Source organism: Tinamus guttatus, unplaced genomic scaffold (assembly GCF_059628265.1).
Source record: "Tinamus guttatus ecotype Peru unplaced genomic scaffold, ASM5962826v1 Tinamus_guttatus_pri_ptg000146l, whole genome shotgun sequence".
In the NCBI taxonomy this organism is placed as follows: Eukaryota; Metazoa; Chordata; class Aves; order Tinamiformes; family Tinamidae; genus Tinamus; species Tinamus guttatus.
In genome coordinates this window covers 847,791-873,974 of record NW_028288680.1, presented here as the reverse complement: position 1 = coordinate 873,974, position 26,184 = coordinate 847,791, and the positions used below count along the sequence as shown (strand labels likewise).

The 26,184-nt window shown below is 37.6% G+C and overlaps 1 protein-coding gene across 1 annotated transcript in view; it reads right to left on the bottom strand.

Annotated features, from left to right (window-relative positions):
- The window catches only part of PRUNE2 (prune homolog 2 with BCH domain), a 134,353-nt gene that overhangs the window by 35,861 nt on the left and 72,308 nt on the right, over nt 1-26,184 (bottom strand). Inside the window, exons 7-9 of the mRNA XM_088522079.1 lie at nt 17,924-18,082; nt 10,456-16,981; nt 9,194-10,019 (exon numbers count right to left, since the gene is read on the bottom strand). Coding sequence (XP_088378205.1) covers nt 9,194-10,019; nt 10,456-16,981; nt 17,924-18,082 — 7,511 coding nt within the window. The remainder of the gene's footprint in view (nt 1-9,193; nt 10,020-10,455; nt 16,982-17,923; nt 18,083-26,184) is intronic.

The following is a 26,184-nucleotide window of genomic DNA, read 5'->3' as shown; positions in this document are numbered from 1 at the left end:
TGTTTCCTAATTACAAACGCTGTGCCTGCGTCCAGACAAAAGAAATCCCATCGACTTGCTGGGAAGCTTCTCTCCTGAAGGGCAGCACCAGAATTAAAACACAGCTGCCTGATTTTCAGTAATGAGGTCCTGGGCGCTGTGCATCCTCCTGACAAACATTCTCCCAACAAACATTCCCCCTTTTTTCCCCTCGGAAGTAACTGCAACAATAGAGCCGTAATCAGAAAAATTTTCTGCATATAAGCCTCCCGGTGCAAAGAGCCACTTACCTTCAACAGACTCAAGGAGGCCTTCCTAGTGAGAAAATAACAAAGATGCTTTATTGCTGCACTTCGGCATCCCCCTTTCTGTAGCAGTTTGCTAGGAATAAGGAATCTTCCACCATTTTCTCGTCACGTGACTGGTGGTACGGCTAGATAGGGATGATCACCTGCCTCCGGATAGCCTGCTCCAAGGAGCAGCAGCCACGGCCTCTGACTGAATGAATGCTTAACACCACAGTGGCACTTCACTCGTGAAAATTACTACTCTTTTCTTTTAAAATTATTTTTTACGTTCCCCATGGAGCTTTGTCACAGCATCTCCAAACTTTTATCTGGCAAGTCAGCTGGCAGTAAGAAAAAGCTCCCCGCTGTTTTGTTTCAGAGCCCGAGGACAGCCTGCAATGAGAGATTGCCTGACAAAAGTTCGTACGGATTCAACCCCTCTCGGCCCTTGCTGCTGTTTGCGTATGACGGTTATAGAGTACATGCATATTCAAACATGATTTACATAATTTCCTCAGTATGCAATTTGGCAATGGAAAAGCATATGCAAATTTTTTAAAAAAGGAAAAATCACAAAGCAGGGTGAATGCCAGAGACACAAAACTGAGTGCCAGGCAGCAGCACCCATGGCCTATGCTCGCAGCTGCTGCTTCTTAGGGGGTGCTTGCTAGAAGGTAATCGCTTCTCATGCAAGATAATCTCCTATTATGGAGTCTTTTTAGGGGGCTGGGGTCCTAGAAATTCCATCTTTCTTACCAAATAGAAAACAGTTTTCGATCCTTCTACCTCCCAATCCCATGGAAGTAAACCAGCAGAGGCGAAGGCCCTAGGAGAGCCTCATCTTGTGCCCCTTCACACTGTGACATTCCTCCTTCAAGGTGAATTACAGGAGACCAAAAGGTATTCCCAACTCAAGTCCATAAGCACTCAAAAGCAAACAAAAACCTGCCTGTATTTTCCTTAGGCAGTAGAGCACCATGCACATCTACAGCACAGGATGAATGAAAATTCAGTGGTTCCCATTTTGTTCTTCCTAGGATTAGTCATCCTCCAGGGCAGGTTCTCAGTCTACTGCACAACTCCAGAGAAAACAGCCCTCGGCTACACTTTTAAAGAAACACATAACAATCCTAAGTGCTTAAAGAAAAGCAAAAATCACCACTCAAAGACACTTTCTAAAGAGGACACTGCTGGAGAGTGACCCCAATGCTGCTGTCAGCTAACTGTAGAGAAACTTCCCAATGATGGGGATATTCTTAGTCCTTTTCAGCTGACTAACCTACACGTCATCTGAGACGTTAAACCCAGGCACTCAGAACTACAACCCAAGAAATATATCTATAAAGTACTTACGTGCAAGAGAAATCATTAGCACCATCGTGATATTGGTAACATGTAAAAGACTTGCTCAGATCCAACCCAGAAAATCTTGGAGATTTTATGATTCTCTGCTACAACTTACTGAAATTACTGAGTTCACTGTCAAAGTCAGGTGCATCAACAGTGTTGACTCATTAACGCTTTAGGCTGAAATATTATGCTATTGACCTCACTGGTTGGAATGAATAGATTATACACTGAGTTCGCACAGAAAAACACAGTATATGGATTACAGGGGAGCTTTTTATGTGACAGATAAACTTTACTAACCTAGTTCAGCTTTTTTAAAGAAAATGAATTTATTAGCCAAGTCCCACAAATTAAGTAAAATCTCAGAATCACAAGTGAGTAAATCTAATTTTTTCCTTGCATTTTAAATTGCTTTTTAATCAAATGTTGTCCTGGTCTTGTTAAAATATTTTAATAAAGTGGTGGGTATCTGACATGATGTAAGTATTATCGCTGTTTCTGCGAAAATAGGATTATCACCATATTGGCTGCTGCTATTGTTTAACAGCTGGCTCTGCAATGGAAACTGGGTTTTTAGGTTTAATTAATTTTTAGTCTCCAGATGGTGATGGGAAAAACAGTATCACCCCAAAATTGATAACAAAAAAGACGGTTGTCATGTCGCAGGCCAAGCCAAATACAGGAAAGAAATGTTGTCAGGCAAGCCCATGAATTATAATGTATATTATTACTTCCATCCGTTTAAAGGAGTGTAATTCACTGGCATCAAAACAGGTAACTACAAAAAAATCTCAAAATAAAGAGTGTATTAGTAAGTTTGGTGTAGAAAAGTCCCTTGCTCTGAATCCATCACTGAGATGTTTTCATTTTCACAGGAGCAACATCTTTGCAAAGGATCATATATAACACATAATATCTACTACATATTACTGTAATTACTGCAATAATATGAGATATGATATAATATAAAATATATTAAATATATCCCATCCTAGATGCAGATGAACATTAAAATCTCGAGTTTTGACCCAGCCAAGCAATCTTAGAGAACTTCTGTTCAAGCTAATCAAAACATCTTTCATAGTTTTAGTTTCTTTCTAGTTTTTGTTACAAGGAATTAACTCTCATTTCTGATAAAAAAAGGGCACAGAACAATAATTAAATTATAATTTCACTAATGAACATTTGTGTATACTAAATCATTATGAATCCTTTCCTATACAACTTCCTACAAACAAACCTCTATGTTGTTGCTGCTTTCCATGTATGTTTGTTTTTAACCTATAAAGCAAATTCCTCATGTTCAACGAATTGTCACACTTCATGCTGCCAAGATGGAGATCATTTCAAGCCTGTAATCTCATAGTTAGAAGGAGCTGGAAGTTCTGTTTTGTCGTTATTTCATTTCAGTGTTGTATATTGATCTTTAATTTGTATCAGTCAAATTGATTTGCATCAACTAAATACACAATGATATGTATTTTTTCTTCATATCTGATTACCTTTATCATTGCTAAACACAGGAAATAAATATGATGAAAACAGGCTTCTATTCAAAATTTACTAGGCTACTTGTGGTGTTGGTCAATTTTAAAGGTCATCTACAGCACAGCAGCAGTCACACAGATACTCTGGACACAGCAGATAGGAAATACATCTCTTCGAGAGAATCACTTTGCAAGTGAGCAGAAAAAAATGATTAAGAAAATGATTCCTGTTTTTATTTTATTTTATTTTTAGAATATGCTATTAGATGGAGAATGGAGCTTGCCTTTGCAGGTTTATCCTAGTGGATTAAGAACATCTTAGTTCAAAGGAAGTTCTTTGTAATCTTGCTCAGTTTTGCGAACAGATTCCCCATCTCTCTCCCAAATCTTTCAACAACCAGTGCCCTTGTCTGTACTGCTCTCTACTCACACTTCCTCAAGTCAATACATCATTTCACAGTATTTCCCTCAGATATTTTTAACGTTTCCTAGTGTCAGTCCTTCAGGAAGAACCCAGTAACGATGATCCATCCCTACAGCAAAGATTAAGGGTCTAGCAGACCCAAAGCACAAGCACACAGACAGAAGGGTGCTGATGCACAGGAGCTCACATGATCATCAGTGGTATCCTCCCTCTGGCGCTCAGTCACACATCACTGCATGTAGTTATGCAAGACGATCTAGCTTCTGTCATGAAGAAAACTGCCTTCGGTCTTCCTAAATTTTACTGTTGGCACAGCTCCAGCAGCAGCACCAACAGCAAAGTATGTTATCCTGCAAAGCCAACGTTTGCACAATGCTCTGCATAGTCTCCTATTTTAAATTTAGTCACTCTTGGCTGTCCACACATGAAAAGCCACATAGGAAGCTATTTTCTTTCTGGTAAGACTGATATTAATAATGTGCTGTTAGCTCTTTCTACACTTTTCATGGCGCCAAATAAACCCCTGGGGTTGTTATTTCTGGTGTTTGTATATGCTGGCATAGGTTTACATCTCTTTTTCAGTATTTTAATGTTACCAAGCATCTTCATATTTTTATTCTCTTCCTGCCGCTGCTTTTACTTGACACAGTAAAACAAGGCAGGAGACAGGAACTTTGCGACCCAACTCTCAAAACCCACTTGAACCCCTCAGAGAGCTGTATGTTTGAAATGTGTTTATCTGACATTGGGATAAAGGGCATAGTGACCAGCAGACTGCATAATTTTAATCCCCTTCTTCATTCTCATTCTTGTTTACTCTTACTGTTTCAAAGCTGTAATTCCCTCTTCCACAAAACAGATACATTTCATAGCCAAAATGAGATACTTTGTGAGTGAAAATAATGCAGATTGCTTCCTTTACTGATCCTTATTCCACCTCTGAAAGGACCCACATCAGCATAGCATGTAAACTATGTACTAAATAGGGGAGAGTAGGTTGGATCCTGAAGAGTGGATTCACAAAAGGTCTTAGGAGGCATTTAATGAGTAAATACCTCCATGAAGTTTGGACTCCCAGGCCAACTCTTACAGTAGCTGAGATGTCCCAATCATCTCCTTCGGTACAGATAATAAGCTTATCTTAGTCTCTAGAGATACTGTGTTTGTACCATACATAAATCTGTGATGGTGACGAGCATGCCTAAATTGAGAAATCTAATTTCTATATCCTCCCAAGGAGATTTATTTCCCAACCAGAAGGCTATCAAAATCAGTAGCCATGCTCCCTTGACTTCGAGGAAGCACAGGCTGCATTAGAGAAAGACCCCAATTCAGTAGCCAATTTTAAGAGCACTATCACAGAGACAGCTGTCACAGGTCTGGTCCCAGAATGGCCCATTTGCATTAAGCAACTATTTGACAAAACAAACAATCCCTGCTGAGGTGATAGTCATCCAGCTGGTCTAAGGGTGCTTAATTTACTTGCACCAAGCAGGCTTAAGTATAGGCTAGGAAATAACACGCTACTGGCAAAAGCAGCACTTAGCGAAGCATCCAATAAACTTTGCCGAGTGAAAACTGTGGAAGTATATTAAGTTTAGCAGAAGGAAACATCTAAGAGAACTTAGTACCAGGCCCTAACACTTTGGTTCAATTCCACTTAAAACGTACTTAAAAGATGTAAATTGTGCACCTACAACCTCATGACTAGTACCATCAAGCAGTTCAGGTGCTTTCTTGCAAGAGGTACAAGACAAAAATAATTTGTTTTCTTCTCTCACATGATGACTTATGTTTCTGTGATAAACTGTCATAGGGCTGAATAGTTCTACTGCATCACATGGTTTTAAACTTTTGGCCAAACAGGAAAGCAAATTTCGGACTTAAAAACTGCTAAATGAGGAGTTTTTAAGGAGCTTATATTTTAAAAAAATGTCAGTGACATGGATTGGAAAGTGTTCCCAATTACACACATAAAGTTGCTGTTTTTTTCAGCAATTAAGAGGTTGAATAGATTTGACATTTAATCTAAAATGGTTACTCTCATGTGTGTTTTACCCTTTCTGCTATAATATTTCTTCATGCTTTTACCTTCACTTCAAAGGAATCAAAATGTCTGTGATCACATTGTGGGCATATGCAGGGACATCTGCATGTGTCTCTGCTGTCCCCTAATAAATTTGAAGCCATTAGCTAATTGACCAAAGACACCAGCTTATTCCAAACCTGTTGCACATTGGCTACATACACGCAGGGAAAACTGCAACATGAAATCAATCCTTGCTAGATGAAATCCTCACAAGAGAGCAATGTTTTGAATAACATTAATGACGGCAAAGAGCTTCTGTCACAGAGGGCATCTTACCAGCTACACGCATTAAAAAAAAAAAAAAGCCTAACTAAAAAACACAAGCCCAAAGGAATCTAGATTTTATTGGTTCCGATTTTTTTTTCCAGAAATACTTGTTAATGCAGCTGCCGAATGACTCACTTTCTTTACTTTTCTGGGTTTCAAAATTACCTGTGTTAAAGATAGAAGTATCTACTGCTATCTTTGAAAAGGCATTTGGTATTAAACAGCCATTGCTGAATCCAAGAAGAAAATGCCCTGTAACAGAGCAGCCTCCACGCTTTCCAGATGAAGAATTTCTATATGCTTTTCTTGCAAGATACACCTACTGTGCATTCAATTTAAACTAAAAATACTCTTGCATTAATATGGCCCAGTTTGGGGCTTTAATTTGGGAATTGGTCTAAGAGAATATAAGATGAAAGAATAATGAATGTCCTATGGTGTGCAAGATTCAAGTTTTTACTTTGGAGACTTGCAGAGTTTACTGAATAAGAGCAGAGTATTTCTCAAAATGCATTCCAAAGTGGATTCATGATAATAAGCTATAAATACACACACACACACACATATATATATATATATACACACATATACACTCATGCCTGTTGAGTCTATTTTTCTAGTGCTTCAATAGAAACCCATAATCAGATTGTTTTCTGATGTGTCTCACATGGTATCTCTTATTGCTTCAAAGTTACCTCTGCTCCATTGTGCTTATTTATTAAAATCATTTAAAAGAAGATACCTAAGATCATCTTCCTTTCTAGAGCCATTAGCATCACTGGCATATAGGTAAGGCAAGCCAAAACCCTCAGATACTGCCTTCATGTAATTAATCAGCGTGACTTAAGCAGGGTCAGCATCTGGCTGCTTTTAATTTAAAATGCCTTTTATGCAAGACAAAGGAGTTGACAGCTGATTTCTTCAAGTGAGAGTAGCAGGACCACAATTATCCTGAACCTCTAAATAACCCTTCCTTTTTCCTGTACCACTCACCATTTGTTGTGAGCAGAGCTGGTAAAGATCTGCACTGGAAAATGCTTGTTTAACAAAAAAAAGAAAAAAGAAAAAAGAAAAAAAAACTTTATTCATGGAAGGGAGTTGGTTTTGATGATCTCCCAGATAAAACCTGGCAGTGCTAATGGAGAAGGAATGTTTCCAGAGTGTAGGCTTGCCCTAAACAAGCCGACTACCTCAAAGTAGGACCAACTCCAGTTTTTCTCTCTTCAAATCCTAGATGACTTTACCACACACCAGCTTGGATTCACAACTGTTTTTGTTTATGTTTCTTCTTCCAGATTGCGCTCTTGTGGAAAACTTCAGGTTTTCCACTTTTCCTTCAAGAACAGACCCTGGAAATGTGGAGGATTGGATGTAACAGAAACGACAGATTGTCATCCAGCTCTACCTCATACAGCTTCAATCTCAAGCACTCAGCTTTTTGTTTACTTCAGACCACAGAAAGCTGAGAAGCGCTCATATCCTGCTAACCCTCCTGAAGATCTGGGTCCTTCTTCAGAGAAATAAGTGCTAAACCTGCATCAACAAACCTGTTCATATTCTACACAAAGTCCCTCTCATCTCATAATCTCCTTAGTGCTATCTGTCTAGTCAGAATGAAGCAATTTCAGGTAAGGACAGTGTCTTAAGGTAAGGGGAAGATGCTTGTATTTTGTATATTACTCAAAATCTTGTCTAAAAAATCATCATTACAACTCAGGGTTTATGAGACTGGGATTTACTTTTTGAGATTAAATAAATAAACTTGCTGGAGATTAAAAGTAACTCATCCATAATAGGATCTTTTCTGTAGTAATGATATGGTCTTTGAAAATTATATTAAAATATTAACAGCAGAGGTATTGTAACAAGTCTAGGGAAAGATAAAGCACACTTATTAGTCTTCTGACTCATAAAACAATCCTAGGCAAATATGAACTGTTTCTTTGAGGTCAGCAGAAAGTTGTACTTTACTAGAATCTTTGTGTGCAGATGGCAGGGTTATACTGCCACACACAGTCATATTGTCAATAAGGAAAAAAAAAAACTGCCCACTGCTAATCTGACAAATTATTGGTAAAAAAAATTGGAAGTTAAAGTCTAACATAATTTGCAAACTAATCAAAACAAGATAATAGAAATTGCAAACATGATACGTATCCTAAATGAAGCTGATTTCCAAGTACTTGGGAGAAACTCGAAAAAACATCAAAAATAAATCCAAGATTTCACACAAATGATGTCACAACACATTTCATATCACATGCTTGTTCTCTTGGGTGAGCATATTTCAAAGGGAGAAATGTGTATGAAGCAGTTACTCCTACTCACTTTTATTTCTGCTGTTTCTTTTGCTGTTTACGAAATTCACTGCACAAACTCCGTGACAGCTTCCCGATCCAGAACTGAAGCACTTGAGTGGAAGCTGTCGAGGAGCAAGCAGGCCAGACTTCTGCACTTGCATCTCCATGGACCTGCTGGGGAACCTCAGCAGTCCTTTACAGCCTATAGGTACCTAGCGGTGGTAGCAACCACGGGGCCATTAACAGAAGCACCTTCTCCAAAATGCTGCAGTTACTGAGGTCCGGAGAGACACCACTGGTAACTCCCTTTCCCTCTGGCAATGCTCAGTAAGGAGAGAGGAGGCAGCAATGCTGCCAACACACTAGCTGCATTTCCACTGCGTGCAATCATTCTCTATCTCAACTGTTAACCCAGTCCCAGAAGAAGGAAATGCTGCTTTGGTCTCATTGCAGCTTGGAAGCAAACATAGAGAAGATAATTTTCCCTAGTCAACTTCTTTTTTTTTTTTCCCTCCCTCAAGCAACGTAATTTTCTGACTCCAGGTCCCTGCTCCAGCCCATCTTCCTTCCCAGCATTTTCCCACTAGCCAGAGGGAGAACTTCACTTTCACCATTTCCCCACTAGCCAGAGGGAGAACTTCACTTCCACCATCAGCATTGCAATCTGGTCTTGTGGATTCCCTTGTTGGCCCTTGTGGGCCATAGATTTCAGATTTAAGGGCAGATTATAAAGGGACCTACGGGACCTTATGGAAGGAAGACAGATTTCTTCCTGCAAGGAAGAGGCCTTACAAGCTTTCTGCATTATAAAACAATCCTATTTGGACCGACATCAAGAAAACAAGATTTTTCTTACAAAATGAGCAATCCAGTGATACTTCTATCATGTAAATAATATTACTGTTTAAGGCTTGAAAATCCTGCTGTCTACTCATAATCCCACATACTTTAATAACACTGATATTAGACTAAAGAAGGCCCTGAAAAGAAATGGGTCACTTTTTCCTTACCCTGATTTCTGACTCAGTTTTCTTTCACTGCTGAGAAACACGGTTTCTTCCTCCATTTCTTGTTCTGTTACTACGTTATTTCTGAGTCTCTGTTGAGAATTTGCTTCCCATCCACCATCACCACCAACCACGTCCAACACAGGGGCATCTGTTCTGATATTCTCATCCTCAGTAGTCAGATTGTCCAAGGGACCACAGCCCCCATGTTCACCTGGTTTATGAAGGGGTGTTTCTAGCTGATATTCCGCTTGAGCATCAAGAACTGATTCCTGCTCTGCAACAGCTTCCAGTTCTTTTCCAGAATGTCCAGGTCCTGATTTTGCAGTCTCTAATCTGGCAGCAAGTTCCTCAGGTGATATGCAACCAACTTCAGTTTGGCCCAAAACAATCCAGCCCTCATCTTGCCCACAGTTCTCCGGTGATCTCCTTTCATCATCCACTTTTTGAGGCATGACAGAAGAACTTTTCTCTGCTAAGTTAACAGAGTCCCATTCAATCTCCCAAGCACACTGGCCTTCCCTTTCATTTATTATGGAAATCGCTTGAAATGTATCCGAGGAGCCTGGTGAAAAGCCTTCATGAGATTCTGTTTGTTCAGCTACATTAACTTCTTGAAATGCAAAATCACTTCCTTTTATTTCAAGGGTATCCTCCCTTGAAGGTGTATTTTCTTCCCCAGTAACAAGGATGTAATCCATCTCCAGTGAAGTTTGATCTTGGTGCACCTGCATCCTCATATCTTCCTTACCTTCCGTATTTTCCAGTTCAGAGCTCTCAGAGGAATTTCTCGACTTGCTCTCTCTATGAAGTGGATCAGTGGTGGCTTCTAAAAAAAGAGAAAGACAGAAACTGTTTTTAGTTTTCCCATTACTATTTTAGTCAGCATGATTTCTTTAAATCAGCACAGCAGAAACAGCTTCTTTCAGTTTGCTTTGACAGCCTCTGTTAATGTGTACTTGAACTTTATAACATCATCATTATTATCACTGCTAAAGATTATACATTAACACTGCGATCAAATGACTCAGTGTCCCATGTGCTAGGCCCTATATAAACATCATAAATGATATCACCGCTTCAAAGTTTAAAAGCCATAGATCAGTTTAAAAGTGGGATATTAGAAGTCTTCTCAAAGTATACCAGGGAGGCACACAAATATCTGAAATTTCACTAAAAATCTCACCATTCAGCAGTAATACTCAAATATTTATTTCTTTCCTTGCCCTATGAACATGTTTTGGAAGAAGTATAGATTTGCTTACCATTGGATGATCTTTTATCTCCACCTGGCGGTGAGTCAAGATCAGTTGTTTCCGGCTCATGTTCGATTTCTTTCAACACGTCAGAGGCTCCTGGAGCTACTTCAGACTTCAAGGGTGGAGATATCAACAGGGGATCTTCCTGAGGACACTCTGTGGATGTGTCAGGCATCTGATCCTTGACGCTGTCATCTTTCATCGCTAGGGTGCCTTCTGCTTCTTCCTGAGGAGGCTTTTCCAAAGAACCACTGTCACAAAAGGGCTTCTGTAACAAAAGCTCATCCTCAGCACACTCTGTGCTGCCAGAGGGTTTGGCACCAAGAGACACATTGGAAGGTGGAATGCATATCACTGGCGATTGATCACTAGGCGTTCCCTTAAAAAGAGAAGCATCATTTTCAATTTTATGCTTGGGTTCTTTTATTATGTCATCAATGAACTGATGCTTTGAATCGGAGTCATAGTCTTCATTATCATCAGGCAGAGAAGATCTGCAGAGCAGTTGTTTGGCACTTGATTCCCTTTCTGCTGTTTCACTGCCCACTACCGTCCATGTGTTGATTCTTGTACATGTACTTGATGGGATATTAGTGACAGATGTTTCACTGATGTTATCTTCTACCCCAGTCTTAGATCCATCCATGCATTCATCTGTTATTTCTAATTCACCCCTGTTTATTGCTGTTTGGTCAGTATCAGAATGTTTTCCTATTTCAGCCAAGGCACTTATTTCTTTTAAGCTTTGTTCTGGCATACTCGATAGAATGAAATCACTGGGAATAAAATGTGTTTGGGAGTTCACTATTTGAGCTGAATCAAGCTCAGTGTCTTGCTGGCTTGCAGCAGTATGACTTTCAGGAAATGTATCTCTGGGATCTAAGGATGTTACTCCTAAAACTTCAGTGGGTATCTTAACTGGCTCAATTTGCTCAGTAACAAGTTTCCTTCCTGGGCCATATTCTTCCAAAATTTCAAATACAGAAGGTTCCTGCTCATTAGAAGAGATTAGTTGGCAAGATTCATCTGTCTTTCCTTGATCATAGTACTGAGGACTGTCACTTTCAGACTGTGCTTCCAACTTCTGCATTGCTACCTGAGACTTTGAATCAAAATCTACCTTTTTATTCATATCTGACAATGTGCAAATCATCTGACTGTCTTCAGGCTCCACCTTAGTCTGAGAAGATGGGAGAGAGGCATGTCTAGCATCATACTCCTGGCATACATCTGGACTGGTTGATGCATCTGAACTACTGTCTTGGTCACAGTGACTTACTACATCAGGATTTTCACTGTCTGCTTTCAAAGTGAAAAACTGTTCAGCATTAGTCCACAGATCAGGTTTCACTGAAAACAGATGATTACTTTCTTGGGCGTTATCCTGTAAAATATCTGGAATAAGCGCGGGCTGGGGAACTAATATATTCCACCCTGGACTTGATTTCTCTGTCATTTCAAAAGATAAGTCTTCTACAATGAAAGCACCTGACAGGGAGTTGTGCATTTCTAATGTTTCACAGGTATTCAGTTGTTGTTCTTGAGGAATGCGACTTGCGTCTGTCTCACTGTCATTTGGTTGAGCAAGCATTGGGTTTTCTTCAACTGATGTCTTTGACACACTTGGTTTAAAATTTTCTGAAACAATATTGTGTGGAGTCAGCTGTTCTCCCTCATGTGTAGGAAGAGACTGCTCTTTAAAGTCCCTTCCTTTTTTGTCTAGTATGAAAGGATCAAATTGTTGGAACTGTATAGTATCTTGATTTATTTGACTATCATGAATATCCATAACCTGTGCTACCTTTTCATTTTCTTTTTCACTGCTGTATGGGTGGGGATCCTGAATTCCTTCATTCCTCGTATCAGTGAAATGTGCATCTTCTGGCTCTTCATTTGATACAGGTGGTCCCCAGGAGTCCTGATTACTGTTTATCAATTGTTTTGCTACAGAAGCACTTGAAGAAGAATTCTGATCTTCCATTGGCTTTTCTTCACAGCTTTGTGACTTCCACCACTCTGAACTGTCACCTGGAAAAACAAACGTTTCTACTGTGGACTTTAGTTCAACTCTTAAATCAGCTTCCAGTGGCATATTCCACGTATCTAAAGCTCTTGCAGAATGTTCTTCTTTATCACCAACTGCAAAAGTCGGTGTGGTATCTTCATCAACTTGATGCCAACATGAGTCTTCTGCAGTACTCATTCCTTCACTGAAAAGAGTCTCATGAGTTTTTTTCTGAAGTGTTTCCCAGTGCTGTAAATGTTTGGAAGCTTCATCAGACTCAGTTATAGTCAAGCCAACTTTTGACACACTCTCAGCTTTAATTGCTTCAGGATTCTCTTTTAAGATGCCTACCTGAACCACCTCTCCCCCCTTGGCTTTTGCGTGTAAATTGTTTTCATTCGTTTCAAGACTTGTTGCACTGTTTTGTGTATAATAATCCTCTTCAATTTCAGATGTCCTGTGCTTCTTTTTTTCACACATGGAATCTTCATAAATCACTGCTGGACATGTATCTGAACTCTCTGAATCCTCATTTATTTCTGGACTTGACAAGGAAGACACAGTATCATCATCTACATGGGCATTCCAAAAATCTAAATTTTTAGGAATTTTGTGTTCAGTGCTTGTTTCAAGTCCTTCTTGACATTCATTCCCAAATTCTCTTATTTTATGAGCTTCTTCAGGCTTCTTACCATTTGTAAAATCCCACATATCTTCACTGCCTTTTTGATGAGTAGCAACTGGAAGGTCTCCCCATGCATTCACAGACGCATTACTTAAATCAGGGCTTGTTCCACTTGACTGTGTGTAATCATTTATGGAATCACTCCATATACTATCTTCTTCTAAATAACTTTTGATCTGTATATCTCTAGAAATGCTACTTGTGGTGTTTGCCATTTCAAGGACTTCACTTGCTTCAGGACTAGTTCCAGGAGATTGCAAATCTTCACCTGGCTGTGAATTCCAAACAGTTTGGGGAAAACTGTCATGAAGTGTCTCACACTCCTCCCCAAAAAGATTATTAGCAGATGCTAAATTTTCAGAATTTTCATTTCTCCCAGCATCTGTGTCATGAGAAAATCCATTTTTAACCAAAGAAGTATCTGTAATGTCAGGAACACTTACATATTCAGAAGTACTTTTCTGAAATTTAACTTGTGGAGACTCATCTATGAAAGATTTTTCATGAGTGCTGCCCAGTTCTGGACTATCTTCAGAAGACTCAGTATTACAAAGACCTAAGTTATTAGGAACCACATCATGTAAACCCTCTTTCTCTTCTCTCTGCACTTCTGCTACTTCATTCATCAAAGGAACTGATGTGGCTAAGTGAGAACCACTCTCCCCAGAGTCACTGCAGATAACTACATTTCCAGTCACTTTAGAATTTTCTTCATGATTATTAGTACATTTATTAGAACTTTCAGAGATACTCTCCATCTCAGGACTCAGTGAATGATCTATCACTATAGTCTCCTTTTCATCTTTCTCAGAAAGTATATATGATGTTTCACAACAACTGTAGTCTTGTTGCTTGGAATCATCAAAAAGTTCATAATTTCTATCTTCCTCAGAAGCACTTGAAGAAGATTCTGCTTTGTCTTGTAATACTTCTTTGCTCTCCTCCTGACTCACTAAATTACTGTCATTGGAGAATGACATGTTCTCTCTGTCTAAATCTTCCAAACTAACACTATTCCGCCTTTCCTCTAGCGAACTGGGAACTTCACACATTGACCTATTTTCTTTTGAATCAGCATTACATGAAGATTCACTGTCTTCTTGCATTGGTTTCTTACGGACATCACTAATATTTTGCTGTCCATCTCTTCCATCTATTGTCTTAAATTCCTCTTTTCCTTCCTGAGAGGAGACAACTGTACTGCAGTTCTCCCAGGCTTCCTCACAATTCTGCTCTGTCTGTAAACTCTGTGAGGTTGGCTCCAGCACTGACTGCCAACTATCCATCTTTTCATCATCAACAGCAGTGTTTTGTGTTTCTTCTATACCCAGTATCTCACTTCCTAAATCAAATTCTTTCAGGTTCAAATCATTACCAGCATCTGAAGTGGTTGTAGAAGTGTCTGTGTCTTCTATGGGAACATTGCTCACCACTTCTACATTTTCAGGTATACATCTAATATTTAGTTCATTCTGTGATGGTGACAAGTCATTCACAGTTTGACTGTATACTGGTATTATTTTTCTGTTTTGAGAAATGGGAAAGTTATTTTCATCAGTATTTTTCTCAGCAGAAAAATACTGATTAGCTGTTTGTTCTGAATTAAGAACAGGTATACCAGTGGCAGAAAGAGCAGTAATCTGAGAATTTATTTCTTTTAAGTAGGTTTCATTATTTAAGGGTGTGTTCCAAATGGCTGTGTTTCTAGAGACTGAAAAAGGCATCTTTCTAGGGGATAATGGCTCCTTATCTGTTTTCTCAAGTACTTCTGGTTCATCCAAATTTGGATTTATAAATTTATCAGTAACTGCTTCTTTGTCAAAATCTTTGTCCTCATTTTCTTTTTCATCTCCCACATATGTAGGTGATATATATGAGTCAGATGTTGAATAATTGGTATCTAGTGGAGAAACAATTAAATCTTCACCAATGTTTGATGAGCTAAGGTCTGAGCATTTATAGGCCAAGAAGGTATCTTCCCATGGCACCACTACTTCTGTTACTTCTTTCCTGATGTTTTTGTCATATAAATTCCAGGTCTCTATATTTTCAAAATGTTTTGGTCTATGTTTAGGGCCAACTAACAGATTTTTTTCCTCTATTTGTAACTTGAAATTGTTTTGCATATTGTTAATACTAGAATTTGTATTTTCCAGTGTTCCATATTCTTCTACTGAACAGAATCTCTCTTTATCCCAGGCTTCTGGAGACACCTGAACAGGTACATTATTGGTCTCACTGCCTGCTACAATATCTGGAGAATCTGATAAGCTAGTTTTTGATACGGCCCATTCCTCTGGATTATTCATTGATTTTTTTTCTCTGTCCAGTTTGGGCATGTTCCATACATTTTCTGAGGATTTAGCATCAAACCTAGCCCAGACTTCATAAGCATCTCCAGCTTGTTCACTACCTTTCCCTTCACCAGTATACCACACATCTGACACCACAGGTAATGGCTGATCTGCCTTCCATGGGTCAGTAAAGTTATCCAGCTCTTGCTCTGTCTCCATCAAAGAAGCAGTTTGCAAACACGAATGTTCAATGTTTTTCTCATCGTTCTCTAGGTTCTGATTATTTTGCTTAAATTGATTATCCCAGAGACCTGATCTTGTGTATTCCGCTTGCTTTGTCTGTTTCTGCAAAAATACAGAATCTGAAGCTCTTCTTTCAATATGTTCCCGTAACAAGGGGCTTGCTTTACAATCTTTCCATAGGACAGGGCTCTGAAATACAGATTCCTGCTCGCTTGAACTCCAGGTATCGTCATTTCTGGACTCCAAGTCAAAGCCATCCCACCAGCTCCCATACCTAACACGAGACTGAGAATAGTTTGTGCTATCCATTTCATTAATTTTTTTTACTACATCTTGTGGGAAAAACAAAGGCTGCCCATTATCTAATGGTGAAGTTTCTACAAGACTGTTCATAGGAGTTGGTGGTATTCTTGTATCAGCAGATTTCAACATTTCAGGTGAAGAAGAATCACCTTCAACCAAATCAATCAAGCTTGCAGTTTTCTCACATCTATCTTCCTGATTTCCATCAAATTCAGCTAAATTGTCTTCCTCATTTGTTGTCATTAGTAAGTTAGTTGAATAATTCGCTATGTCATTTTCTAGTAGGTTTGCCTCATTGATTTCTTTTTGCACAGTGGGTGGTTGTCCTTCTGATGAATCACTATTAAGGAAAAAGTCATCTGCTGGGGAACAGTCAACAGAACGAGAAGATGACTCAGATGGAGCTGTAACCACGGGTGCTAGATCAAAATTGAAAAGATCAAAGTTATCACTGTTGTTCCTAGACTGTGGTTTTTGTTCTTCTGCTATTGTACCTTCAGGAATAGGGCTATAAGAATCAAAACCAGGCAGAAGATTGTGATGGGAAGCAGCACCTTCTGCAACAGGGCTATCATCACTAAGAAAAACAGAGCTCTCCTTGGAAGACCGGCTGCTTCTAATAGTGGCCAATCCACTGTCTGGACTCACAAGATCTATATTAACATCAACATGGGCTGGTATAGATCCATTCAAATCTTGAGGATTTTCTATAAAATTAACAGAACTGGGTTGTGGTTCTATGTCAGAACCATATAACTCCACAATACCAGAAGATCCTTGTGAAAGTGGTGCACTCCCAGCAACAGCTTCAGTAGAAGAAGTTCTACTGTTTGACACCATTTCTGGTTGTCTTCTATTTATAACTTCCTTAACCAGAAGAAATATTTGGTCACAGGTCACCGAAGAATTTTCTTGATGATAAACAAGAATTTGATCACATCCACATTCTAGAGGATCCAGCTCCAAACAAGGATTCTGACATTCTTCTAATTCACAGCAGATCTGTTAAAAAATAGGATGTTAGGATGTTTCAAGAACTGTTGCAATCTCAGGTACAATGGCAGAGTAAGGTCTACTTCACTATGTAACAAAGACATGACTGTTAATCTGTTTCTTGACCATTATGTTGTAATGATATTTTTCTTAAGCCTAAATAAATAAAGCATTAAAAATTAGGATCAATACAAAGTATGTGTTATAGGATCAGCCAGAATACTTATTTACTTTTTGGGTTTCATATTCAATTGTTAATCATTATTTCAAAATCTAAGGAAGTGTTTAGTTGTTGTCCTAAGGAGTCTGAATCAAATACATAAAGTGACAATTAGATTAATAAAACAGATTTGTCTTGACCTTGAAAGAAGTGATGACATTTACCTATCCGTCCCTAAAATCAGAGGTACTTAAGACTGAGAAAAAGCTAGAGGAAGTTGTCAGAGTGGTGATTTTTTTCTATTTGAGGATGAGTATCATGAAAAAAAATGCATCTGTCTTTAGAAATACTAAAATTCTAGCAATAATTTGGCATCATTTTAGAGCATAAATTCTTTAGAGAAGAATACACACAAACCTAGTTATCAACTTTTATAATGTGTTTGTTCATGTCTCCTTTTCAGAAAACTCCCTCGGATAGGACACAATACAAAACCAAGTCAAAACAACTATGAAAAAAAATCTAGTTTAGATAAATTGAAAATTCCCTTTTCTCTCTTTCTGTACTTTTTGTGAGCACCTACTCTTTCTGTTTGACTGGTCTGAAGTATTCAGTAATATTGGAATCTTTTATTTTGCATCATGCAAATAGTACAGTCATTTCAAACAGCTACTCATACGCCAACCAACTTAATAGCCCCCCTTAATTATACAACAGATTATCATCATATTTTAAAGAATTCACTTTTTCTCCAGAAAATATATTATTTGATTCTTCTTCCAGGTACTTACTTGACTGCCCAGTTCTAAGTTTTCTGAATATACTGCTATATGTCGTCTTGTTTCCTCCTCATCTGACAAATAGTTGGCCAAAATGACAAGTACATCAAACCCGTATTTATCTATGAATGCTTTCAGATCACCAAGGAGACTCCTGTGTAACACGCAGTCCTGAAAAATGATGAGAAATTATATATTAAGCAACAATACACTTTTATTGCTATTTTCACCCAGATCTATGATGAAAACAGTCAGAAATATTCAGACATATCAATGGCTGTAACTGATAGCAGGATTCTTTTCATTTGTCAAAACTGCAGTCTGCTTTAAAAAAAATAGCCATTTCTGGTACAAAGAGATTTTAAAACCAGTTTGTGTCACTATGGCTATTTTCATCCAATAAAAATGCATAGAGTGAATGCAAACATTATATTTATTGTTCCTGTTCTCATTTACTCTTTGATCAGGGTTACACAAAGTCATTCAGATTTTACAACATAAACAACGCATTACTCTTTCTGACCTGAGGGCATGAAGCACAAAATACAAATCTTTGTCTTCAGTTCCGAGTTCTGACAACTGCCAGTGAAATAATGAACGAAAAGTCTCAGGATATTATTCTTTTTCATGTTTCTGCTATTTATATTTGAGTTAATTTATTGTTGTCTCCTTGCTAAGCACAATGTCATGTGCTGTAATAGTTCTTCTGATGCTGCTAAGCTACAGTGGCCCTGAATAAACAGCAGTTCATCATGAACACAACACAACTGCATATGCAGATTGGCATGGTATCCCCTCACATCTGTCTTCTACCTGATAAATTACTGTTTTAGTTACATATATACAAATACTATTTATTAATCTGCTCAAATATGTCCACAAAATGTGTTCCCTCCCTTTAAGTTAAACTTAAAAAAATCTTTCTAATTTCAAAACAGTCTAATAAGGATTTTCTTTTTTTTTCTAGCTCAGACATGAAATTCCACTTTGATGTTTGCATAGTACCTACCAGTGAGTTATATGTGAACTTTATACAGAGTACTGCACAAACAAAACTGAGCTGTCAGTTTGCTGCTGTAATGTTCACAAGTGAAATTTGAATAGGCGGTTGTGGTGAGGAATTGTTATGAATAAGATCTGAATGTCCAAATAGGTGATATTTTATGAAGTTTTAAGTATTGGGTATGTTATAAAAGCACCAAAATGTGCCTGAGCATACAGAAGTGACTGCAGTTACCCAGGCTTAAAAGCAACTGGGATAATCACAATGTATTGGAACAAAAATTCTGCACTACAGCAGATTCAAAATCACTTGAGGATCCCTGAGAGCTGCTCATCTCAGCCGCCTGCTCACAGCCAATTCAAGCAGAGTAAGTACTCAAAGGTAAGGCTACATTCCAAGCAAGGGTCTAGTCTGCAAAGTGTTTTACAGCTGATCATAACGTAAATAAATGGTAATTGTAAAAAAAAAAAAAAAAAGTCTTAAAGCTATATGATATTTTAGCATCTATATTATCCTTAGCTTTTATCATGTTAAATAAAGAATTAGAAAGTTTCTGTTAAAATCATCAAATTGAACTGAAAGCCTTATAAAAGTCACAGGGATGGGAGATTTCTGTCTTTGTGGCAGCTAGCACTTGGCTTTCAGCAAGCAGTAGGGTGGAAAGTGCAGATAATCCTCCCTCCTACAGCGTTTCGACACATAACCTTTAAACTTGCCCATGTTTGAAGGGAAAATTGCCCCACTAGAAGCACTAGCAACTGGGTCATCACTATAGGCATGCAGGACTACTGTAGACCAATTTCTATGAATTAAGGCTAAGAACCATTCAAAGTATCAAAAAGCAAGACAAGGGACAGAACAGAGCACAATGTAACGTTCCTGTGCTAGCAGCTCCTTGGTGGTGGGGAGCAGTTAGCACCGCAAGAGTGTGGCACCAAAAGCCATACAATCACAGGTCAGTTTTTCCAGTCAGAGCAGGAAAGAAAGAGCTAAAATGGCTATGGTAGTGAGCCTGAATCTGCGTTGTGTCCTGCTTTCTGCCGATTTGCATCTTAGAGTCAAGAGAAACGCTGGAAAAGTGATTCAGCGATGGGCATCAGTAGGTTTCTGTTGTAACTGGGGAAGTTCTCAAATATAAATCCCAGCTGGATTAGTTGAGCTGAAGAGCTACGCGCTGGGCCACGCTAACTTAAACACTAGCAGGTCTGTACTGCCTACATCACTACCTGATTCAGCTACCTGAGGTTCTCTGCATTTCTCACATGCTCTCAATCTTACTACTACTCGCTCACAGTGTGCACTATCTCTTCTGAGGTTCTCAGGAGGCTGATGACTGAGAAAAGCACAAAGATCCACACTGATCATGCTACCAGTCTCTCTACTGCATGCAAGGTATACAAGGAGATCAGTATTGTTCTACACGTCCCTTTTCTCCTTTGTGGGCAAACAAGATGCTCAGTTGAATGGGACTATTTTTGCATTAGTAGCCAAGATGTTAAAGGTATGTATTTAGCAAAATTAACAATTATGTCCCAAATGGCATAAAATGAGATTAAATATTACACAGCATTAGACTCGCAAATACGGTGGCTAGAGCAACCACCTTCACTCAACACAAGCTGTGATAGGGCTGCAATCACGAGCTATGTGCTGCCCTAAAAGTTTTATAGGGTTCACATGATTTGGAACATATCAAGCATTAATGCATATCCTTGTGCTTGTAATTAGTTTGACTGAAATCAGAACTCAGAAAGCTAAACACAGTCACACAAGCTTAGGAGTATTTATAGATAAAAGATCACACACTCACAGACATAAAAGTATCTAGAAATTTGGCATATTTGAAAGAAGTGAATTTTTGTTTCATCTCATTTTCAAGTGGTATCTGAAATGCAGACTGCTGGCAAGTCTGCTAGCATGAACAAAGACATTCTAAATGTTTGCTTTATGCTATTTAAATTCATCTTTAAATAATTTTTTAAAAGATTCTGAATTGGTAATTTATAACAATATCAACAAATGACCTGTGAGAGATCAGAATGCCTATGACTATACATTTACATTTTTTTCTTTTTCTCATTCACAGAAGTAAACAAAGTTGGTTTTGCATATTTGTCATAAACTTTTTTTTTTTTTTTTCAAAATATTGATGGTACCTCGGAAACCAGACTACTAAAGTGAAGATCAATCTTTCTCATAGTAATCTTCATTTGCTTTCATGCCTGGCAGGACAAAGGAAGCCTGAAAGTGCCCATACATAAATCCTTGAACTGTGATTTAAGATTAGGAAGTTATTTTGAAATAACTGATTTCAGATGTTAGACTCACAGTAACTGCAATAGTTGCAAGAGAATCAATTTTACTTGTGTTCATGAATTTTTCAGTATTGAGCTCTGTTGAAAACAAAGAGCACCACCTTCATTTATGCAATCTGAGAGCACTGAGTATACACCTAATATGTGCAACATAGCAATATTAGTAAGCACAAAACTACATGGGAATTTCCAAAATATATCTTCATAAAAGAGGTCAAACTATACAGCAACAGCTGCCTGTCACAGTCACTAATACAAACTTCCTGCCCATAGAGTAGACGGCTTTGCCTGATACTGTTCAAAACCATGGACTGTGCATGCCAGAACAAGCATCAAGACTGACAAAACGGCAGAGTGCAATAAGCAGCACGTGGCAAGGTAGCCAGCCTTGCTAGCAAGTGATGAGCAGCCTCACAGAGCTACAGGAAGGAGCTGAGGTGCTAGCACCATGCCGCACATTGAAGGAAAATGTGTTTAACGGAAACACAATTAATTTACAAATTGCATCAAAGAATAGGCCAAAGAATAAATTTGATGGAAAACGCTATTAATTAAGCTACTCAATAAAAGAAAGATCAAATTAGACATCTAATAGCACCATGATCTACCTCATTATTTTTCTTTTGTTAACCAGATTATTAATCAAAGCTTTAAATTAATTATTTTTAAATAAACGGAGGTATTTTGTTAAAGCAATTAATATATTTTAAAAACTTATTTTAGCTAAGCAAAAACCCTCAGACATTCATAAAGTTTAGTCTTTTAAATAGAAACTACATAATTCAAACAACACTTTCATAAGCATTTAAACATTCAGATAAATAAAGACTTGCATAAACAAGAAACTCTCATAAATTAGCAAACTCTATATATTGAAAGATAGTGTAGACATATGGCTTCTTCCAGAAATTTGCTAAACTTAAGTAAACAAACATAATGCTGCATGTATTGCAAATGCTAACAGAAAATAAAACATTTTCTTCAGAAATGGAAAAATGCTAATCATTTCAACATTTAAGCTGCTACATCCCAAATTAACCATAAGCACTGTAAAATATGCTGTTGATGAGATACTGTAGTAAAAATACAGAGATACCGCCAAACCATGACAACGGTCAGGCAGCAGTTCTTTTTTTTTTTAGCATTTTCTTTTAGTTCATTATTTTCTATTGGCTTAAAAATTAATATTTGCACAGTGCACAGCAGGTAAACAGCATGTATAAGCATTATTGGTTGCCATAATGCCCTTAAATAGCCTATAACAAAAGAATGGACAGTAAGTATATTTGATTTGGAATATATTTGAAATAAATAGAATCTAAACATATTTTACAAGTGGATTGGCAATATAGTTACCAGCAATACAGATGGTGGAAAAATCTAGTAAGCCAGCATATGTAATAATTTTTTTTCATTTGTTTCATCTAATATATATAGAAAGTTTATGCAGTACTATAAAAATAGACTGAACATTCCAAAATGACACCTTTTTGTTCTATTATCCTGGTAAACTATTGCTTAAAAAAAGCCACAGACTTCTGAACATACTTGAATACGACTCGTTATATTCACTTCTATTGTGAAATGCTATGCCAATTTTGTGTAGGCTGTATACTACTGGCAGAAATTAAATTTCTTACTCTGAAACTTCCTTTTCTTATAGGAATCTTGCTTTTAGCCAAACAATTAACATGACTGCAAACACAATGATCATGTTAAAGAAGAAACATCTCTGAGAAATACTCAAAAAGCATTTGTAATTTCTCTCTCCCTCCAGTCACACTTTCTGATTCATGACAACAAACAGTCAATTACCCAAGTGATCGCTGTAAAAGTACATTACACACACTTCTGATTCTTCTGAGCTAACTGTGTCAATATTAACCTGACCGAATTAAGAACAAACTGTCTCTTTTGTTCTTCACACTTCTCACATGGAGAGCACAATATGGCTTTTGTCAGAGGTGCTCCATCATTTTGGCTCAAGGAAACTGTCAGTACAGTTTGGGATTCGTTATTCATGGGCAGATACCCTGATGGGTCTAATGAAGCCTTTCTGCTGACAACTCATTTGCTAAAAATACCCAACCATCACAAAATATAAATGAGGAATATCACTGTATCACATTAAAATTTCCACAATCAAAGCAATTATCATGATCCAGAAGCCAATGCATACTGCTTCTCACCGTATCTTCTTAATATTTCATGGTCAATACTTCTGTATTTCAGTTTCTTTCTATGTGATCACTGATAAAACTTTATGACATACTTAAATTGCAATATAATAGGGTAAACACCAATGTTACAGCACACATGCAGAGCTAGCAGTCTGTGTGCCATTTGCTGTAAAGTCTACTAATTACTAGATGCCCCCCTCCTGAAGAAAAAAAAAAAAAAAAGGAAAAAAAAAGCTAAAAAGCAAGAAAGATGGTCCATTTTTTAAAAAAGTTTTCAGGTAAGGTCACTAAGAAGAGGAAAAAGTACAGTGTAAGTGTTTACAAAACTATCCCAGAGTCAGACAAGAGCATATACACTATTTTACCTCTTTTTAATGTGTATCAACATTACTGGTGATAATACTGTACAAAATTCACTGTTTCTGAAAGTAAAGACTTTTTTTTTCTGGTGTACATTTCAATCTACCAAACAGAAGTTCTGCAATTCTCACATATTCTGAGCTCATAAATAACAAAAGTAACAGCTAATTCTGTTTTCCGTTTCTGTCCCTTCCCTATTAAAGCTGCTGCATAAAGTTTCTAAAAAGCAACTAGAAGCCAAAATGCAGAACAGTTGTCTGTGTTATGCTCAGGCCCCTATTACATTGTAAGTTTGGGCATCCTGAGCTTAGATTAGTTATAAATAAGATTAGGAAGAAATTTAAGCAGAAAGGACAGCATTTTGAGACACTACCTTGTGGTGAATTTCTATTTAGCATCGACCTCCTCACTTTCACAGGATACTTCATTTTTATTGAAGGTAGTAAAACTAAAAGATATAGCAAAGATGAAGAATTCAACTATAATAAGAGAAATTATCACACTTGTCTCAATGAAACTATGCTTGAATCTTTTCTACAGCGCCAGTACCTTTTCTGTTTATTCCTAACAGTAATCCACAATTTATGAATGGAGACCTTGGCTAAACAGCTTTTATCCACACTTGATACAAGGGCAAATTCTCTGTATTCAAAATCACAGTTGTGCATTTTGATCTGTGCTCAAACTGATCAATATGTCAGTGTCTGACAGGTTCTCGGCACAGCTCAGAACTTCAAAGAAAGCCTGGAAATTCTCAATTCATTCATGCTCAATTCAAAATTCCAGAAGAAAGTTACCCAGCCAAACATGAGCTACATTATTCCATATTTTTGGAGCTAGATGAGACAAGTAGCCAGCTTTGAATTTAGTAGCTGAAATACTATGTCTGCACCTATCAAAAGGATACCATAACGGCCTATATAACTTTGAGCGTTCATTGCCTCAGTGGATGACTACCTGTCTTCAGCAGAAATCACTACCTAAAATTACTACTCGGATTTTACCTTCTCCTGAAAGAACAGCAAATAACCCTTGGACTGAGGTGCATAACTAACTTCCCTGATTCTTTCTATGAGCCTAGTCCCAGAAACACAAAAGGTTCAAAAGCTCCCTGTTTTCCATGCACTCCCACAGGAGAGAGCACTCAGTCAGCTCCCTGAGCATATGTTCAAAGGACATGATAAACCAGGACAGGAGTCGTTTTGATAAGGCGTTGTAGTTCCTGCATGAGACAAACATTAAGTGCCTATTCTAGGGATATAAACACTGCTGTGGTATGCCCTGGGATGATATGAAGATATTAGATGTCTGCTATCACAAAACCTGGAAGACATAAAGTTTAGTTGCAGCACAAGAATCAAAAAGGGATCATCTAATCTAGTGGGATGAAGCGAAAAGTCCTTATTTATTTCTATTGTCAAGGGAAGAGATTCAACGAGCTTGCAATTTCTCCATTTATTAATGGATGTTTACCGTAATATAAACACTGTGTCTCAAACATGAACAGAATAACCATTTTTTAGCTTTGTTGACAACTGAAGTAGTTTGGGGGTCAAAAACTCAAAATACAGCAAAATAGAGTTTATTTTCCATTTTAGAGGCTAAAATGTCACCTTATTTCTTCAAGTGCCTCTCCTAAACCGTACATGTGTAAAATAATTAAAGGGACCAATCAGAAAACTTGTAATACTAATGATATGACTTTTGCCTACAAGCAAAGAACTACAGGAAAATGTACTTACACAACATTAAAATGTATTCCCACTAATTCATTTTGAAGGAAGAAGTATTTACAAGCTTTCTGGAGAAAACTGCTTGGAAAAAGAGATCTCTTATTTTGCAACCATAATTACAAATAACCAAAGAATAGAAGCAAAGGAATCAAAGGGATCTGCTCATGCTATACCCTTAAAAGCAAACATTCTCTATACAAAATACACCTAAACCATATACAAAATGCAGAGGAAAAAATCACTAAGATTCAATATTGTATACATAATTTAATACATTAATTGCTTCAGAAATTAATAAGAAAAAATAAAGAAATATCATACCTTAGCAGTCAATAGGCCATGGAGATAGAACAGTAATAATCTTTTTAAATTTCCCTTATACTATTTTGTTTTCTGATCCTATGTTAAAAATTTCCATCTATTTTTTTCAGGAGCTTGTAAACCAATTGAACAATATTCTCAAAAAAGATACAATATATTACTTCGGTCACAAGGTTAATATTTAATCACATACTATATTTGATATCACCGTTGACTGATTAATGAAGCAAGAGGGTGATTTGCTAGGCTGATGAATTAAAACACATAGAAACATCACAAACATATACACTGACCACAAAATGCCTATTTTAGCCAGCTAAGTCTCAGGTGTAAATTTATATGTAATAATTCATACCTTACA